The sequence below is a fragment of the Aquila chrysaetos genome, chromosome 2 (genome assembly GCF_900496995.4).
Source record: "Aquila chrysaetos chrysaetos chromosome 2, bAquChr1.4, whole genome shotgun sequence".
NCBI classification, from domain to species: Eukaryota; Metazoa; Chordata; class Aves; order Accipitriformes; family Accipitridae; genus Aquila; species Aquila chrysaetos.
This window is the reverse complement of record NC_044005.1, coordinates 74,474,316-74,495,044: the sequence shown is the minus strand read 5'-3', so window position 1 is coordinate 74,495,044 and position 20,729 is coordinate 74,474,316. Positions and strand designations below refer to the sequence as shown.

The window sequence follows — 20,729 nt, the reverse complement described above, 5'->3', positions numbered from 1 at the left end:
AAGTAATTGTGGAAGAGTAACACAGATAGTTAAATTCACTGTTGCTGGTCAGAATTGTCCTGACCAGAATTGATATTCTGACCATCTGCAAGCAAAATGAACCAGCTCAATTCTCTAATATTATAATCAATATAATTGGGACTGTAAGCAAGCAGGTGAACATGAGTTGAGCTGCTCTTCACTACAGGGTGCCTAGTGAGAACGGTCCCACACACTGGGTCTGGATCTGTGACTAATTTTCTTTCTGAATCAGGGAGCAAACAAAGCTATTGCATGAGGCAGACACCAGCCTTTCTTTTCAGAAGAGCCATTGTGTTCAGAGAAATCTTGGCTCAAAGCATCTTGAAATCATGAGAATTCTTCTCTGTATTTTAGTATGTTTTGAACCAGGCTCATAGGGAGCATATCAGAGATGCATTTCAAAACCTGCTGTTCTAGTAAGGAATGATCTTCAGCTTATTTTCTGGAATGCCTCTGCTAAATCCTTCATTGCCTACCTTTTTATTTGTGTACATGGCACCATGCAGTGAATAACATCATTAGCAATGTTGCTACCAATTCTCCACCCCGCCGTCCAATATCAATAATGTGATATAAAAAGTCAGAACTTTTTGTTAAAGATGATCTACACACAAAAATTTTACTCAAGTCATTTAATAAAACCATTTTGTTAAAAAATGACTTAGTAATAATTGGAATTTTACATAGAAAATTCAGAAATTACAAAAAATGGCATTATGTAATAAATATAACCTGAATATATGAGAAGAGTTAGACAAACTTGGTGGTGAGGTCTACAGAAAACCTATGCAGAAGAGAGATCAGCTGTTCCTGAGTTAATTTTCTTTCTGTTGATGTTCTTCTGAGATAACATGATTGCAGTGTAGAATATTCTCTTTCTACCTGAGCCTTTGTTCTAGGTACGTCTCTTCTATCCATTTCATGACACTGATGTTACACATGCCTTCTCGTGACACAGTTAAGAGACTCTCCAAGTGCCTGAAAAAGAAAGTATCTGACGCCTAAAAGAAGTACTCCAAATGAAAAGCAGTGTACTGTGAGGAGCCTACGTGTTAAAAAACCCCAACACTTCCTGCGCTGGCTAGCCAGAGATCCTCATCTAGTAGCTGCCCTGAATGCCAGGGCTGCCACGTAAAAGCTTGCCGACTTCTTAGCCAACTTATTCTGCAATAAATAATAATGCTCCCTTGTGAGAAGTGTAATTTACTTAACATACCACTACACATCAGTAAGTCTCAAAAATTTAGAGAGCGATGGCGAGAGAGAGAGGGCGAGAGCAAGCAAAGGGCAGGAGTGAGAGAGAGAGTGCACAAGAGAGCAAGAGGGAGAGGGAGCACAAAGGGTGCGAGAGAGAACGTGAGCAAAGGGCGCAAGTGAGCGTAAGCCTCGGCAAGTCCTTCCATTCCTACGGCACCCCGACCAGCTCTGCGCTACCGAGCCTCGTGGACCCCAGGCCACAGCTGCACGAGTCAGATGGAGCCACACGGCAACAGGGACAGTCGGTCTGAAGCCCAAGTTGGGGCGAAAGCATCTTCTCTGATTGACTGAAGCAGCCGGCCAGCACCTACCTCATCTATCAAAGTCCCTCAGGACACCTTCCCTGTCTTTCTGCCAAAAGAGTCACTGCCAGATCTCCAAGGTCTGTATTTGGATATTACATTTCAGATGAAATTTCCTGCATGTAGGTTAGGCTGTTTTATCAAAGTGCATCTTTCCTCTATACATATTCCCATTTATGTAAATTATTCCTTCATAAGGCTTTACAATATATCTGAAATGTTTCAAATCTGTATCTAATAAATATTACATGAAAATATTTTTTCAGTATTTACATATGAAACATACAAAAATATGATCATTGTAAGATTACTTCTTCGATTTCATCCTCTAAAGAACCAAGGGTCTTAACTCCTAGCTTGCTTGTAGTGTGCTGCAAACGGTGTCTGTTTAGGTTTCTTCCTTCACCAAAAAGCTCATTGTCTTCTTTGACTTTACTGTTTTTATCGACAAGAAGAGTATTACTAGAGTCCCAATTTATGTCAAAAGGTGTTGTATCGTTATTTTTAGAAAGAATGGTACTGGCACTGCTTCCAAAGAGTTGCTCCATTAAATTGGACTTTTTTTCTTTCTTACTATTGAAGTCTGCATTTTCCTTAACATTTTCTTCCATGTTGTCACTTTTTTGAGTAAGCCAACTCGGTCTCCCCGATCCTTTCCCAAAGGAAGGTACATAACTACCAAATGTTAACTTACTACTTATATCTACAGTCCTTGGATTTCGTTGCTTCTGCCCTTGTGCTCTTGTGGCATCATCCTGGCTGTCATCTGCAGGAAATCCATTAGTAACCTTCCCAGGAATCTCAAAGAATTGATTAGTTTTTTCTTTTTTCTCCAGGGAATCAGACTTTCTTGCTGTATTTATGAGTGGTGCTTGGGAAGCAGGTTTCATGTTTGTTATATTTTGCGTTTCTCTGTCAATTTCTTGCATTTTACTAAGCAGGAACTCTCTTTTTCGCCGCTCTTCCAGCATTTCAGTGCTTTCTCTCTCTACTTCAGGTTTGTGGATTTCTGTCTCCATCTTTGTTTTCTCTTCTTTATCCAATAAAAAGCTGCTTTCTTTTTTCATTTTGTCATATTCTTCCCTTTCCCACTCTGCAGGAAATGTTTAAACATTATTTAAAATGGTTTAGTTTTAAAATGCCTTTAAAAGATTATTTTGAAAATAATGCAAGCAAAAGCCATTGAGTTTTTAATATACTCTTCTATACATAATATGGTTTCCCTACTGAAAAAATAAATTACTCAAAAATTACAACTAAATTCACACCAGGTTCTCTGCTAAGATATAACAGTTTACTGTCATCTTCCAAAGGGATAAGGGCATTATTCATGTTTTAGAATTTTCAGAGGAATTTAATTTCTGCCAATTGCCTTCCCATTTCCTGGGTGGGAATGAAAATGAATACAACATCACTGCTTTTAATAGTTCTGACTTGCACAGTACTTTATTTTTGTCAGCACCACTGACATTAGGATGGTTCTGGGATATATGTTTCAGTTTCTTTCCATAAAGGGAACTATTCCTGTGAAGCTATCAGGCCGCAAAGTCAAAGGAGTCATTACCAGTTTCAAGTAGTGAATGATTTAAATATACTGCATCTGCTGCATACAGAAAACACCTTCACATGAGTGTTCTCTGTGTCACCACGTGAACTCAATAAGAGTGTCTGTGCAAATACCAAATGTGAGTTTGCATAGCTATAAAGGGACACCAAAGGTGCAAAACAGTCATAAATTTCTAGATAGAACCTGCAAATACTTATGTGTACAAGAAAAAGGAAGCTTCTCAAATATTTATCTCTTCAAAATATTTTTCTATCAAGACAACAGACGTGTGTTTGGCCAAAAGTTGAATACAACTGCTTGGCCCCTTCGACATACTGGCATTCCCCTTTGAACACTTTATTCAAATTTCTGACTGATGTTTTCATCGAGTTCCATGTTATCTATTGTACTTCAGATCAAGCTTACAGCAATAACTGCAACAGTTCAGTTAATATTTTTAATATCTTTTTTTTTCAATAGCATATCACTATACCAAATTAAGTAAGGAGCTACCTTTCTGTAATGTAAGGTGGGGAAAATATAAGCTTATACTGTAAGATGGGTAAGGTGGTCAAATCATCTTACCCAGAGACATAACAGAGCAGATTCTTCGCTTATATAAGTTGTGCACTGATGCCAGTGGAGGTAGAAGATTTTTCACAGAATTTACCTCTGAAAGCAGCTATAAATTTTTAGAATTCTTCCTTGTCATCTAGAATAAGTGTTACTGTTCATTAACTATAATCACTGAAAGAGTATTTTAACATGACAGGATGCAGTCCATCTAAAATACTTTAGATTAAGAGACTTGTGAATATCAGTCATTAAGATGTGAAAACCAAATGAATAAAAAAGCAATATTAAAAGATAACAATAAAACTGGCATTACTCAAATAGCCACACCAAATAATTCAGATAACCACAAGTGAAAAGAGAAACTACAATTTCAAATGATACAAGTGAAGTAGATATGTACTGAAAAAACAGGCCATATTAAGAAATGCAGATTTGTTCTACAATAGTAAAAATCTACTGCCTACCTCAATAACATCTAGCAAGTCAGAGATAACATCAGCATTTACCTGCTATGTCATTCTTATTTTGTAAAGCAAAATCTCTCAGGCTTCAATACTTTTTCATGGACAGCATTTTTTGCTGCTGCATACTTAATCACAGCTGAGTACAGGGCACAGATTATTCTATATCCCGTATTTCTTTCTGATTCTCTTTGCATAATGTAACTGGAAATAATTTTCCACTGTAGTGATCTCTGCAAAATCATTTTGCTCTTCTCACAAGAAACTAGAAGGCTCACTTGATTAGTATTCTATGGTGTATTTTCCAGCTTTCAGCTGCCCATTTCCTTACCATCACGAAGTTTTAGACCCCTCTCCTCTAAAGCCTGTATTTCCGGAAAACGTTTCAGTTTCTCTTCCCTTTCCTGGTCTTGGTCTTGTCTGAGGAGGTCTGCTTGCTCTCTCCATCCCTTGTCTTGAGTTTCTTTTTCCTGAAATAAATTAATATAAAACTGAAACTATTGGGGGAAAATAATCAATAAAACAAACAAACAAAATCATATGAACTTCTATGTCATTCTGAAATCACATTCTTACCATTAAACATAAAAATGAGCAAGTCATCTAAACTAAACCAGATTTGACAACCTAGGGGTTTGGCCCTAAAATCTTATCACCTCTAGCATAGTTTTATGCACCTGAAACAAAATGAATAGACAATCAACTCTACTCTGTATTAAGCATTTCAGGAAAGTTGCAGCTCTGATATCATAAAGTAAAATTATCACGGTGTTAGGGCAGTTCTCTTTAGAAGTCAGAAGTTGTCTTTTTCAAGGACTTTAACAGAAGGCCAGACCCCATCACCTTCTTCTTTTAACAAGCAAACAATTAGTTACCCTCTATTTCCACAATCTGATCTTTTGACTCAAGTGAGTGGGTTGTAGATTCAGTTTCACAGTGTTATGAAGTATTAAGTAACAAACAGTGAAAGAGTAAGGTTTAATCTTTGCTGAAAAATTCAGTTAGTGCATATACATCCACATTTAAAAGGAAAGAACTTTCTGATTAAGATTAACTTCTGATTAAGCAGAAAAGATACTAATGTCAGCAGTAAAAATCACTAACACAGAAAAGTAGTGGCAATGAAGTGAAGAGAAAGCCAACGTAATCCAACATGTGGGTGCTAACTTTGTAGCTTGTGCTTATTTTAGAGCAAAATAAGCTTCTAGACTAAAATACACTTGTAAGAGAAAGAAGAGAAACAGTTACTACTTAAAGAACAAAGAAAATATGACTATTAGCCAAAACAACTTCCAAGTATTTTTCCTTCCTGTACAAGACTATCATTATTATGCTTAAAAAAAACCCCAACAACTTCATAAAAGAGATGGTGGCCAAGTATTTAAAATGCTTCACTTAGAAAACTCATGAAAGCACAGGCTACCCAAATCTAATTTACGTTTCTTAAAGCAATAGCCATACACGAACTAGAGAGGTTTGTAAGATGACATAGTTGGACTCCATGAGCTGCACTTGTACCAGCTGTGTAGTTCCGTAACTCACACACCAAAGTATATGCTGGAAGAATGCATACATTAAACTACATCCATACTTACAGAAAGGATTTTGGAAGAGAGAACATACGAATGAAACAGCCATGAAAAAGCTTCAGTCCTACCAGGAAGCCAGTCAAGACCATCATCAGAGCATTATTTTGACAAATAGTCCTAGCCTTATATAATCAGCATTTGTACAATTTGTACCAGAATCTGTGTCACTCTGATTTGTAATACCTTACAAATCTCATTGATTTTAGCCTGAGGTCACAGAATTACTAGCAATACTTCTAATGGTACTATTTTATCATAAAAAGGGAAATGGAAAAACAAAAAAATCCAACCATATTCACAAAGCTGGAAAAACGACAGAAGAAATACCAGCACTATGACAATAAGAGGAAGTGTTACATTTATGCATTGTGAAATAAATCTGGAAAGTAAAAGAAACCATAATTAAGACCAAAGCAAAAAGAGAGACAAGGCAGCCAGCACTGTTACAACAGATTGCTCAAATAAGAATTAGAAATAAAGAAAAAGGGAGAAAACCAAAATGTAGTCTTAAAAACCTCAAAGAAACGACAGTGGCAGAAAAAGAAACAGATTGAGTTAACGGTTATCAGTAAGACATAGAATATGATGAACTAAGTGTCACAAAATGGAGAATGATATTTCTGTAAGGGTAAAGTTTCTCTTAAAGATCAGAATGTTTTCTAAATTATATTTTCTATATACTTGTACATTTACACATATTTTCTAAAATATAAGCTCTGCATTAAACATTCAGTCTAATAAGTGAGTTATCTGGAGCAAATCTCAAATTATTATGGAACTCACTATTTTAGGAAGAATCCCTTCTTTCTTGTTTACTGTGTCACCACAGACAAGTTCTGATTCGGGAAGAAATTCTACTGGTGAGAAGTATCCACTGGTCTGTACACCTTTTGTGAGCTGTGCTCCTTTTTTAATATTTTGGTTGTTGGCTGTAGAAAATACAAACTAATTAAATCATGTTTTCACTTGAAAATATCCCACAATATACCTATCTCTCATTTTTAATGATTTGCAGCAAACATAAAACACTGTATTGGAGCCAATGGAAGTGGAAAGTATTGACAAGTTTCACACAGTTGTTTTCAGGATCTGCTAAAGCTAATTAAAAAAAAATTGCATGCAAAACTTCTACTGAAAAGAATAATAAAACCCCTAGCCTTAAAGCTACTTATAAAGTCATTACAGTATACTGAGTATCTGTTAAAAAATCCCCACAAAATATCTTGTTCATCTTACTGCTTGTCACAGAAGCTACATGTAGAGAAGCAAACTCATAAAATGAAAATTCACTTATTTGCATCTTTGAAACACATACACTTATGTCTATGGAATAACATTTAAAAAACTCTGAATCCAAAATGGAATGATAGTAGGGTATCTATAATAAAATGAGCAGCAGACAAACTGTTTGAAATGCTGGCATTAAATATTTAAAACAGTCCCATAAATTCCTGCTTCCTCTGACAAGTAGATTCTACTGATCCAGTGAAAATAGTCTGAGTACACACAGAGACACACATATAGACACACATATTTATGTGGGTAGCATAAGACTTGAGGCTGCCTTGTCACGCCAGAAGAAATCACTGCACTGATACTTTTCGAAGATTATGCTCTGGGACAGATGTACTCTTTGAGGGAAAAATAAGAGTGCAGCTCATCTGACAGACAGTAAATTTGAATTAGTAAAAAAATAAATAAAAAACATCACCAAAATATTCATAGTAGTGAAGTTACATATTTTTAAAGCCTCTGTAATTTATTGTCATGTAGACATTATCTATGCTCTATTAAGAGAATTTACTAAACAATCTTCCCCTCCTCCTTCACCCAGGAACATCTGGTACAAAAGGAGTTAAGAACACTGTTTGATGAAGTTCTGGGTTTTGGTTCTGCTGCAGTTAGAGAATAGTCAAAAAACAAAGTGCCCTTCTTTGTAACCAGTGCTGTGCTGAAAGCAGTGCAAAAAAGTAAACGTTCTTGAACAAGCAGTGGTAGGGTCAAAAGCATTGCTATTAATTTTTCTGCCTTTATTGCTTTATATAAGTTACCTCTTTTTCTTTGTATAATATCCGTGTCTTTTCTTGGTGATAGCTTCAACATACGATTAGCATATATATTTTTTGCTTCAAGTTCTCTTTCTTTTTCCTGTGAATGAAAGAGGCAGGTATAACAATGAGTTACTAACATTTCATTTACTAGTCATTAGCAAAGCTGTAAATTAAATTAAAAATATATGTTGTAATATAGAGTAATATGTTGTAATATAGAGTAATATGTTGTAATATAGAGTAATCAATAGTTACATCCAATGTTTTGAGGAGAACAATCACATTCCTAACTTTGCTTATGCTATAAAAAAGCAGACAGAACTTCCCTCCCCCTAAAACTCATTAACAAAATATTTGCGGGGGGGGGGGGGGGGGGAACATCTGTGTAGTGAAAATAAAACTAAATGCCATAAATCTGAATAAGACTTACAATGTATGTATAGATTGCACAACTGAATTTTCAGTATTGTAAAGAGTTAAGCATTTCAATGCTAGCAATGTTACTTGTCACAGGGCATGTCAGCACCAGGGAGCAGAGGCCCACTGCATCTTAGAGTTAGAGACATATTCTTCTTTCATGACATTTATTGAATAAAATACAGAAATGAACAGCCAGTTATCAGAAATCATGAGATAATGAAAATATTTTCAAAATATTAAACTCTCCACTAACAAATCAGGCTTAAAACACTTACTTTAAACAAGTAAGTTTTTGAGTTACTAACGCTACTTGCTTGGTAGCTAGTAAGGTGGTAAACTGGTGCATCTCCATTATATGTCTGAGACTTGGGGTTTCAAGGAAATTCTCCTAGCAACTAAGTACTTTAGCTCAAGTCTTATTTAATTATTTTTTCTAAAGATAAACTGACTAGGTCGAACACAACAGTATTTTCAGTCTTTAAATTTAGAATTTGGGCAATGATGGGGTGGGGGGATGCAAATAAACCTTTGCACAAATTTAGCAATACACGTGGATATCACAAATACATGAAATTAATCTTTACACAAACCTACTGTAATGCAAGTACCTTAGTAACATAAAGTACTGTATATACCTGCAGATTTATTTTTAAATTCAAGCCTTCAAAACCTAATTTTCCAGTAGATCTTGTGGTTTAATCGCAATGTTTGGCTATGTACTTGATCTTGCTTTTCTTAACTAGTGCTAACAATAATGATTAACGTAGACGCATTCCTGTTATAAACACTGTAGGGGCAGAGCACAGAACATTTCAATTTAAAGCAGGAAAAGAACTCACGTGTGGTATATAATTAAGCACACATCAGAGAGTGCAGTCACTGGTAAACTATTCAAACCTGATTACAGATACTTCCAAAGATAAAATGCCAGAACAAGGTTAGCAACTTGTATTGCTTCACATTTTACCTTCAGCTTCTGATTTAGTTGATGAAGCTCTTCTTGGAGAACTCTATTTTCTTCTTGAGCCTCATACATCTTTTTCTTCTTTGAATGTAACTCTCGTTGAAAACTGCTACCACTCAATTCAAGATTTTTTTCCAGATCCTTCAATTAAAATGAAATAATACTTTTTTAATAGTCAAATTACTTACATAAAATTACAGTAAACCAGCTTCTTGGATTCAGGTACCGGCTCCACCATTGCTGTAACACTGAATACACTTAAACCCTTAATCCTAACTTTGAGGGAGCAGACAGAGCACCTGCAGATGCTGCAGCTCATCCTTCTGGAGTATTGAGAGGTGATTTGAGGACAGAATGGGAACACACAAGTAAGCTCTTGGCACAGTGGACCTCCAGATCTCTAAACCAAATCTCAAACTGATGGTTAAGAAACAGAATACCTCCCTGAAAGTGCAGGATTAGAAGGAAGAAGACAAAAAATAATTTTTAACCTTTCTCCTAAAAACAAATTTGTGATTGTGATTTCATTTACATACCCTCATCTTGCAATAGCTGTTTTAAGTGAACCTGTGATGATGAGAGAAGGAAAAAAAGTAGAAGAAAATCCCTTACTTTTTAGAGCATGATTCATTTTAACATTATCCAGTACTACAAATGCTGAAATACCTGATCATAAGACTACAGATGCCAGATGGTGACACTACAGGGTGAGGTGATTTGGGTAACTCAGCAGTATGTATCTTGGTATTTTGGGATTTTTATTTTATGAAAGCTTAGTTTCCAGGCTAATCCTCTGGATTTCCCAATTACACAATTACATTATCTCTGTAATGTAATTTAGGTTTAGTTACTAATATAGACACCAAAATTTAACACCATTTTAATGACCAACATAACTTCAGCTAAAAATAGTTTTTTAGCTGAACTACCAACAGTTTAATAGTGTTAACATAATTATTTTTAAGATGAGGTTTTTAGACATCTTTACAAAAATGTAAACATTTTTGCTGAACAAAATTAAAATATATTGCACAAAATTTTACAATGGATACCTGTAAAGTGTTCTAAAGCTCATTTCAATATTAAAAAAATTTCTGTAATTTTGTTCAGCTCAGCTCTCAGATGCGCAGAATAGGGGACAATCAAACACTGCATGAATGCAGTTCACGAAATTGAAAAAGAATTACTATATATGTGGTTTTTAGAATTTTAGTATACTGTTCCCTAAATACCCAGAAAATTTTTAACACGTTTCCCCTCCAAGACGATAAATTAGATTGCATAAAGTTGTATTACAGCTGCATGCATTTCTGAAACATTACTAGTAGTTATAAAAACACTTAAAAGCAAAAGTCCACAGGATATATTCTGACAAAAATATATTTAATTTGTAAACAGAAATTCGAATGCACAAATACCAAGTATATAACTATATAATCACCTTGGAAATAATTTACTTGATGCTACTTATGTGTAAAAAAAAAAATAAATTATTTTCTATTTGCTCCACAACTGTGAAAAAATACAGTTTATGAAGCTCATTATGGTACGAAATATCTGTACCAGAGTTTCTTACAAAAAGAAAGTCATCTCACCTTAATTCTTTTTTCACTGTCCTCTAGCCTGCTCTCCGCATAGGCTAGTTTCTTTGCCAGGTCATCTCTTTCGGCAAGGTGCTTATCTGCAGACAGCTTCTTCAGTTTCTGCAAGACAGTTTTTGTTCTGTACAGTTCATCTTCCGAATCTTTCAGCCGTCTCTCAGTTGCACGTTCTCTCTCTTGAGATTTTCGTAGGCGCTCCCTTAGTATTCTAATCTCATTGTTGTGCCGAGCAAGGAGCTGTGAGATTTCGTTTTCCGTATCTTCAAACTTATTCAAGGCTTTCTCCTGCCTGTGCTGAAGCCTCTTCAGTGCCCTGTTTTCCTTCTGCAGCTCATCTAGTTTGATGTGGAGTTCAGTCAGTTCATTTCGGAGCTCATTGATTTTCAGCAGCCTAGCTGAAAGAACTCTTTTTGTAACAAGATCTATATCTTTTGCAGGAGAATCCCTAGTGAGGCTCTGAGAACGGAAACCCCACCGCGTCCCTCTTTTGCTTGGTGCATATTTGGAACCCAATTTCTTTGTGGCTAAGAAAGGAAAAATAAAAAGCATGTTTACTGTAAGACAATGCAGTTTGCCTATTCAGACACCCTTCTTGGAATAAAGCTCTGCCTGAAACAATTTTACAATACTTAGCAGAGATTGCAGCTTTCGAACCAGACAATAAAAGGCATATATATGATAGACTTATGCTTCTTTTGATAGATAAAAAAAATGGAGATTTATGTCTGATCTGACTGTAAGAAGTAATATTTGCAACCATTAATATAGGACCATTGTAAAGTAATCATCTGCAAATTGTATCAGAAATAACAGTCATATTTTGTTAATATTTGATGATGTTTATTAAAACGTTTTAGAAATACTGTACTCTTACGCATACAATATTATCAAATGCTTTTAAAATGGCAACAATTAGCCGAGCGTTAGCTAGTCACGTATTATGCAAGATGTATTTCCCTCAGACAAATGCAGTAGTGTTTTCAAATCCAGCTGCCATGCTTACAGACAAAACAGCAGATTTCAAAGGCTCAATGCAAAAAGCCTCCAAAGCAAAATTATAAATCCCATGAAAATTCAGTTCTCCCCTAAATAATTTATTCTTGTATCACAAGTTATTTTCCACACAGTATCCTTATTTGATTACCAGTATGCATCACTCGCATTCCTATTTGATACTATTATTTTATTGTCATCCCCACAGATAAAGGCTAAACATTTTGTTTCTATCTTATTTGCCTCTCAACCCACACTCAAAAAATGAAGCATATAATCCACCAAAAATATCTCTTAAAACAACTGAATATATAGAGACTGCATAATTCATTAAGGTACATCAGTGTTAGGAAGAAACATCCTGAGCAGCAGATTATAATTCAGGCTTGAAAGCTGGGATACAGCAGTAGTGCAGTTACCTATACACAGACAGCGAGTGTGTGTGACAGCAAATTCTTCCTCCCCTTTGGCACTCACCATGTTTCTATTCTACAGAGTATTTTACAGCAAAAATAACAGCTTTAAAATATCTTCTTATCATTTCCTCTAAACATTTTGCGCAAATACTAATTTGTTTTCTGCTTCATGCTAATTTTTTCCACAGCTTGGGCAAATAAAAGAAGGGGTTTTTTTCCTTTACAAAGAACTCTCATGTCACGTTCAGGTGTGAAAAGATTATTTAATACATGCACTGCAGGAATGATGCTACTCCTATCACCAACTAAGGGAATTCCCATTAACCCTAGACTTCCAGCCCCTTCAAGAATTTCTCCACATTTAGGGCAGAATAGAAAATTCCAATACCAAGTTTGCGCTTTTGACCATATAGCTAAATTGGGGAACAGCATCCTTAAAGAACACATGACATTCACAATACCTCCATGTAATAAGTATGTTCAATTCTGGCTATGTAATCAAAGAGCTAGTCATTCATTTGCCCCCTCCAAATTAAATAGCACAGTGGAACTGCGGTTTTTGTTTCCCGGAAAGCTAACCCATGACTGCTATGGAGCAGACGCCACTTCTGAACACAGAGAAGCTCGGCAAAACACCAGTTGCACCAGGACACCAACATTGTCAAGGATCTGAAGAGACAGGCTTCCTGGAGAACTTCAATATTTACGGTTAGATCTTCTGGCACACTCTAGATCATAATGTTGACCAAATAATTAATACGGTATCAAGCACTTATGAATGAAATAGAGCACTTGCTTGAGAAAGACAGGATATGCTCTGACTTCACCAGAAAATGCATACAATTATTTACATCAAGCTCTCAAAGTGTAGCAGAGAAGCTTCATATCCCTACTTCATCCAGGACCTGTATAACCATTCTCTCCCTTTTTGTAGAGATGTTCACTTCCCCACAATCTCAGCCAAGAAAGCAGCTTATGTGGGTGAGGTGTGTGTGAGGGAGCTAAAGGTGGAGCTACTTCATCTCAAATTCGAGATATTTTACCCTCAAGGAAGGACCAAGAAAAACTTTCTTTTGAATTTCCACACGCATCTAACTTTCAACAAACACATTTTCTCTCTCTTGCCACATTAGTGGTCTTTTCATTTGTTTATTTTTTGAAAGTACCCAGTATTACACTGTAAAGCTTAGTCAATTAGACTTCCACAAGAGAGAGATCTTTAGGGGTATTTTGTCAGAGAAATTTTAACAATTGTCTCTCTTTTACTGACTGCATAGTAAGGACTTGCCTTGAGACCTTGGCCTCAAGTATTTTTGTCAAAGACAAAAGGAGAGCATCAGCATGATTCAACAAAAGGCTAGTATAAGAGCCACGTTCACTAGTTACGAAAAATATGAACAATTCTGAAAATCACCAAAAATCCTCCTTATGGAGGAACAGGTTCATTTCAGTTTTCAACGGCCGCCGTTATGGTCTACCTGCCATCTGTAGCACGATTCATGTGAACCTTATTTGTAGATTTTCATAATGGTAGTTTCCCACTTTTATTTCAGCTTTCAGAGATAATTAACTCTTTAGCGCAGTTACAAAACAGCAATTTCTGCTATCTACCTACCTTGGTAGTGCACAAGGCTGTTTGAAGTTTGTGTTTTGTGATCTCTTTTTTCTTGGCTTGTAGATGGATAGCTTAGTGTTGGCGACTGGCCAGATGAACGAGATGCATTATCTTCATCTGAATAATAGGAGTCACTATTTTTATCCCCCTCTGATTTCCTGTCATGTTCAGAATCTGGGCTCCTTACTCTTTCTCCCATTTTTCAGATTTAATGGCTTTCCAGATTTTTCTCAAAGACTGTTCATTTTGACACAAAGGATCTTTCAGTTGCCACAATGGCAGCAGCTGGATTATTTCCTTGGGTTTATCATCTTCATCTCCAAAGCATGAGATCTTTGCAGTTCAGTTCAGCAAGCAGTAGTTATCATTCAGAATGCATTTTTCTGTAACAATTTAGAGAGAGAGAAAAAAGTGAGAATGGTTTTGCTCTTTAGTTAAGAAAGAAAGGTAAAAAAAACCTGTAAAATTATTCAGGATTCCTATAACCTTATGCCACGTGCTGTGCTACATTAGCCTTATTATTTATATTAAATGTGACAGACATCACACTCTAGGAATGCTACTAGTATTACACGCAGTAGTTTGAGGCACTTCATCCCCAAAAGAGAAATCAGAAAATTAGACAGCTAAATCTAGAATAAGAAATTACTCCCAGGTTAGAGAGAGGGTTTGATGCTATTCAGGAAACTAATTTAAACATATTTTAGAACTTTTTAACCAAATGAATTAACAACTTATTCATGCAACTAGAACTGAGATATTTGTAGAATTTGACTAAGTCTTCCATATCTCAATTTCTGACACTCCAATGATGTTAAATAATGGGCTTGAAAATCAGTTGTCCCATTTTTCTGGAGGACATTCTGTCCCTAACTGCTAATTAGACTGTAGCTATGTATCACAGCCTTTGCCCCGGAAAGTAGTCTCATACCCCACAACATCTGTAGTGTTTCATGCCTTCAAGAACTGGCAGAAGCACACACATTTGTGTCATGTGCTTTATAGGAAAATGCAGATCTAGCCTTTTGGGTTTTTTATATCTGATAAGAGACACCACACTGCTGGTATATGGTAAACATTACATCTGCAGCAGGTATAAAACGAGAAGGGCTGCTCCCGCAGCCTGTCTTTTAATGTAAACTGAAAAACCCCTAATCTCACGCAAAATAAGGTGATTTTACCTTTTTTGGAGACACTTCCTGAGAATATAATGGAGCAAATATACCCAAAGTTTTCCTCATCAGTTTAGGAAGTATTTTACTGACTACGCTCAGCCTCCCACATCTTCTGCCTCTCTCATGACTTCACAGCTCTCAAGCTTATTTCACCATCTATCTGCCTTCAATCCAACTTCAGGACATCAAGCTTCTAATGGGTGAATAAACAGGACTTGCATCAGAGCCCATCAGTTCTGCCTGTTGAATGACATAAGCTCCACACCCATTTCTAAATGGTAAAGCAAACTACACACAAAAAATTGAGCAGCTTTCAGTCAAAACTCCTCTACACTGCAGGGCATACAACATACCTGTAAACGAGCTGTAAATTTTTCACTGTATTATTTCCCAATAAAATAAACTTAGCATGCTTCTCAGCCTTCTATTCCACTGTCTATACATGCAGAATTGCATAGCCAAGCAGAACAGAAATGTCAGCTGCCAAGACAGTTTTCATTACAAATTCAAGCTTTCTGGCCCAGCTCACTGTTAGCACAACTCTCTCCCCAGTGACTGGAATCCATTTGCCCTCATAATCTATACAGAAGGAATTAGAGGAATAAATATCCCAACAGATTTCTAAACTGGGAAGCTGCTGGAAAATTAATATTGAACTATTTGGAAGGGAGCGTTTTTCTTTACTTAGGGAGTAACTTTCCAAAATAGTGCTTTTTAAGCACCTAAATATTTTCAAAGTGGTCCAAATAAATTACACACCTAAAACTTATGTCAGAGAGGATTCTGATGAAAACTAAAATTGCACTGCAAAGCCCAGAAAGAAGACAAGCTATGCTTAGAGATTGCTAAGCACATGCTGAAAGGTGTCAGTTATTGCGAGCATTCAAATGTTCAGCAATGACTGTTATTTTTTCTTCTGAAATAATGCAGTTATTAAAGACATTTCAAAAGTATATAACTAACTGTAACCGTATTATCTTGTTTGTCTTTAAGTGTAATGAAGACCCTCAGACATGCTCATGAGCGCAAAACGAAGATCATGTAAGAATATTAGAACATATCAGGGTGCATCCCTACTCCCAAACAGCTCCACTCCTAAGTCCTGGCCTCACAAACATCTTTGCAGAATGTATGTTATTTTGCTCCCCAAAGAGCAAACCAAGCCCAAACTGAAACAGAAGCAGAGTTTTGGGGACAACCTGTTCTCTAGAGGGTGTACAGGCAAGACTGTATCAGTTCTGTCTCCACAGGACAGAATCTCAGGGAATGCAAAAAATATAAAATAAGGTATAAACCAATGTGTTTACATTAAAACACTAAAATAATGTAAAATATAAAAATAGTACTCTGGACAGCTGTAATGCAGACCTCATATTACTACAGTCATCCTTACTGAAAAAAAACATTAAGAATAGTAGTTGCGTTTGTAACCACAAAGTGCGGTGGTGTCATTGAAGCCACAGGCTTCATTTCCAGCTAACAAGGGCCACAAAAATTGTCAGACTTTGTCTGACCTCATCTCGGGTGCCTAGAGCTTTGTTATAGCTTATTTATTTAGCTGCAACAAAATTATTTCCCAACCAGGGAACTTACCTAATTTGTTTCAGCTTTTTGCTTAGCTTTGTACAATTGTCTAGCATCTACTGTTACATTTATAACTAACAGACAGCAATAACAAGTAGTTATTCTGTGCAGAGTGAACCATCTACAACCCTTGCAGAAACGCAGCATAGAGGAGCACAGGCATGGGGAGACCGCAGGGGCCTGAAAGCACGAACACAGGACAGTACTGGGCCCCTAAGCTGTAACATCTCACCTGTGCTCAATTACTGGTCATCAACGGGACACAGTCTTGGGAGCTGGGTAAAACCAGTTTTATAGGCAACATACAGAACAAAGAGCAAGTACTCAACATATGTAAAACACTCCACATGTAGTAAATTCAGAGGTAATGTGGAACCATGAATCAATTAATAGAACAGAACAGAATAAAGAGCAAGGTGCACAGTGTGTTAACAAGAATATAAAAATGATCCCAAGTCAAGGAGGAAGAAACCATCACCATCCTCCTCCTGCCAGGGAAGGATTTGGGATGCTGACGACTTGCTGTAAGGACTTCCCCCTCCCAGCTGAAGCCAGTCAAGTCCCAGAGGGAGAGTGGGTGGGCAAAGATAACACCAGAGAAAGGGTTTGGTTCTAGAATTTGTGCCTATACTACTGTAACCATATATAGCTCGACCTATGTTCATATCTGGACTAACACCAAATCTTTGGTTAGACTGTTAAGATTTTAATTAGACTAACAATCAACTGTTGGCTCTGCATCTAAGATGTGTTCCCTGTTTTGCTCATAACAACATGCTGAATAAAACAAACTGGTGGGAATTCAAGCAACCTAGTCTGTTACTTGGGTGCAAGTCTGTCCCAGGGCCACACGTGGCATCCAGAGGAGTCCTGCGCTCCTGGAGTGGGCACATCAATGTTAGAGGCACCACCACATCTCGAGGCGTTAACCTAGCCCTGTGTGGAGGCAAGGATTACTCTATGGGGCAACTATCTTCAACAGCGTAGATATAGCCAAGATACACCCGCATTTTGTCTGCCTGCAGGACACGGAAGGACAGAAAGAAATCATCATGCACAGACTTTCTTGAAAGGAAAACCAATATGAATCAAAACAAATGGGACTTCATTTCGGGAAAACATAAATGCCTACAGTTCAATCATTAAGATGTCTAATTATATATACATTAAAATAAGAACACTCACTTTCACTTACTGACTTAAAGCTCATCAGTTATTTTATAGTCCCACAAGTGTTCACTGAAGAGGCAATAATCTTTTTGAAGAATGCTTTTCATAACTCAGTGTATTTAAAACAGACAAATTGTAAGAACTGAAGGATTAGAATTATCCATCACTTCTGTACTGGATATTTCTCACTTTTGAGAATATTTTGCCAAGTATCGTTTTGACATACAGCAACATAAATGAACAGTAATTTTTGATGCATTCTGGAAGCACTTTGAAAAGCAATGGACTGACAACAAATTGAAAAAGGCGAATCAATAAAAGCTCCCTTGAGGAATCACCAGAAACATTTTCTGAATCTTCAAATTGTTTTCAGTTTTATAAATTGGTAATACTATCATATTTCCCATACAAAACAAGAAACCTTAGTCTGTCAAGTCCTGCCAAATTCAATTTATAATGTAATTTGATTAACATAAAAAATGCACAGTTTATCTTGAGAATAAATGAATCACTAGGATATTTGAGTTTTACTTCAGTTAGCCTAAGGACTGTCTAATTAAGAACCGCTTTGGTTCATTGACTTTCCAATTGTTACCAACTAGTTTGAGTTGACTATAAAATAAGTTCAACTCGTGTGAGTAAGAACCACATAGATATTTATTTTCCCTTGGTACATTTAATAAATTTGTGAGGAGTGAAACACTGTGGGTTAGCAGTGGGTCTACTCAGGTCCACCACCACCAAAACCCCAACCCCCTCCCCCTCAAGAGCTCCACACGTGCTTTTAGAAGCCTAGTGCATCAAGATCAGATCAGTATAGAATGGCTGAAGTAAATCTGGGACTTGCACAAACTTTAGAAACAGCTTTGTTTCCAGAATTTCATGCTCCTTCACTTCAGCAACTTCTACTATTGCTATTATTTACATATTTTGTATTGAAAACATGCTTATTATTACAAAAAACAGTCAAGCTCCAGGTCACTGCAAAGGACATGACAGACAAAATAGAGAGCACAAAACAACTGCAATGGTGACAGAATACTGTCTCCCCATCGCTCCTAAGTAAATCACAGAAACAGAAATTGAACTACTGGATTACAGGGATTAAGCAATAGAGAGACAGGAAAATTACTCAGTAATTCTTCTCTCACAGTACACCCAGAGCTTAGTTCAGTAACGCAAAACTCACAAAACTCTTTAAGTCCTTTTCAATCTTAATACCTTTCTAAGACCAGAAGCTGCTACATGCTTTTACTGGGCACCATATGACGCTTCCTGAGTACAAATGCTCAACTCTAACGCTCCAGGCAGTTTTTCCACCTATTCTGAGAGAGGGACAGCGCAAGAAAGCCAGCTTCAGACAGGTACAAAAGCATCAACCCACATTATTAAAGTGCTGAACTTAAGAATAACTTCAAAAGAAATTTGCCTCCCTCCTCTTCCTCCACCCATCTTTTTCACATCCAAATATTGCAGTTTTCACGGAAAAGAGAGGAGCAAAAGAATTTACTTGTATCACATCAAAACATGTTCACTGATGAGGCTTCAGTGAGGAGCAAATATTTTATTAGGGAAGCTTTCTGCAGCTGCTGACTTCACTGTATGCATTTCTCCTAAGTTTACCAGCTTTTGGCGAATTAATACGCTGTATGGTTTTAAAAGCCAACGTTAAATTTATCTGGCGCCGTGACAGTAACAGCGTAACTTTCGTCAGCGGATCTCAAAATGAAAAAGTCCCAGGTTGGAGATGAGGAAACGGCAGTCCAAATAGGCCAGTCCTACAACCAGGGAAAGAGATTTATGTTTCCAAATCCTCTACCGAGGAGGCCCAGGCCGTCGCTGGTATTTCTGCGTGTGCCTCCGGTGTGCGTAGCCTTACCCAGTTCAACCTTCCCATTCCTGAAGGCAGCTCTCCAGTCCCCAGAGGGTAAGCAAGCAATTTGCCTTGACTGGGGAGAAGTTCTTGAAGCTCTTACCGAACGCTATTTTTAGAGTAAGGCTTTTTACAACAACTAACAACCGCACGTGAGCGTACCTTTTAAGGGCGACCGTTTACCCCTGCAATAAACCGCTGCTGAGGAAAGGGACGCCGCGCTCGCTGCCCCCCCGCCCCGCACACGGCTGTTGGGAAGGCCCGCTCCCTGCCACCCGCCGCTGCTCGGGACGAAGCCTCCCCTCCCTCCGCGCCCCAACACCGCCGCTGGGAGCCCAGCCACCCTCCCCGCCGACTGCCCCGGGACCGGGCCGGTGAGCCCGGCCCACACGGCGCGTCGGGAGCAGAGATCCGCAGCTGCGGATCCCAGCACACCCCGCTCCCCCCGGCGGCTCGGCCTAGGCCCGGTCCCGGTCCCGGTCCCGGCCCCGGTCCCGGTCCCCCCTCCGCCCCGCGATACCCCGCTCGGCCCGTCCCGGCCCGGCCCGGCCCGGCGCCGCCGGCGGTACCTGCCCGCCGTTGCCAAGCGACGCTTAAAGGGGCCGCCGCGGCAGAGCGCGGGGGCTATTGACAGCGGCTGCCCCAGCAACGGAGCGGAGGAGGAGGCGGGATCTCGTCGTCAGCCATTGGCTACCCGCCCTGCCAGCTCGACGGCACGCCGCGCCTCCCGGCGGCTGATTGGTACGGCGGGGCTGGCGGCGGCCGAGGGGAAACCGCTCTACCCATTGGTGGAAGGCTACATCCCGGCTGCTGATTGGTTGAGGCGCTGCAGGGGAGGCGTGGCTCAACGCTCGGGCGCGGGCGGTGTCTCACGGTGCGGCGGGCTCCGAGGGCCTTGGCCTGGCGCCGCCATCTTGATTTTGAAGGGGCGTGTGTGTGGAGTCGAAGGAGGCGTTCGGGGCGAGATGGGAGAGGGGCCGGGGGAGGCAGCACCCCGCCTCCCTGCTAGCACCCGTGGCGTGGTAGCGAGCCCCTCCACTCATAACCCCTCCGAGGAGCGGGATGGAGGGAAGGCGCGGGCACCTGCCGTCGTCTGGGGTTTGAAAGTGCGGCTT

The 20,729-nt window shown here is 38.6% G+C and overlaps 1 protein-coding gene across 4 annotated transcripts; it reads right to left on the bottom strand.

Annotated features, from left to right (window-relative positions):
• Positions 1 to 638: 638 nt before the first annotated feature.
• On the bottom strand, positions 639 to 20,321 carry LCA5 (lebercilin LCA5). 4 transcript variants are annotated; one of them, XM_030003305.2, is made up of 10 exons: positions 20,184 to 20,314; positions 18,963 to 19,799; positions 16,804 to 16,846; positions 13,813 to 14,195; positions 10,783 to 11,312; positions 9,191 to 9,328; positions 7,804 to 7,900; positions 6,536 to 6,681; positions 4,495 to 4,633; positions 639 to 2,673 (listed from the first exon to the last, which is right to left on the bottom strand). In XM_030003305.2, exons 4-10 carry the CDS (start codon positions 14,009 to 14,011, stop codon positions 1,877 to 1,879), a joined length of 2,046 nt encoding a protein of 681 aa, XP_029859165.1. In that variant the 5' UTR covers positions 14,012 to 14,195; positions 16,804 to 16,846; positions 18,963 to 19,799; positions 20,184 to 20,314; the 3' UTR covers positions 639 to 1,876. The 4 variants fall into 4 exon arrangements, with proteins under 4 accessions (XP_029859165.1, XP_029859147.1, XP_029859206.1 ...); XM_030003287.2 differs by lacking the exon at positions 16,804 to 16,846; XM_030003346.2 differs by lacking the exon at positions 16,804 to 16,846 and having other exon boundaries at positions 19,621 to 19,799.
• Between the last annotated feature and the right edge of the window lie 408 nt (positions 20,322 to 20,729).

Bases quoted from the DNA above. Each gene is read 5' to 3' on its own strand.
- LCA5 (XM_030003331.2), bottom strand. From the start codon at position 14,011: ATGGGAGAAAGAGTAAGGAGCCCAGATTCTGAACATGACAGGAAATCA. The intron at 7,901-9,190 runs GTAAAATGTGAA...TTTCATTCACAG, and splicing joins AACTAAATCAGAAGCTGAAG to GAAAAAGAAAGAGAACTTGA. The intron at 6,682-7,803 runs GTAACTTATATA...TATTTTCTACAG, and splicing joins TATTATACAAAGAAAAAGAG to CCAACAACCAAAATATTAAA.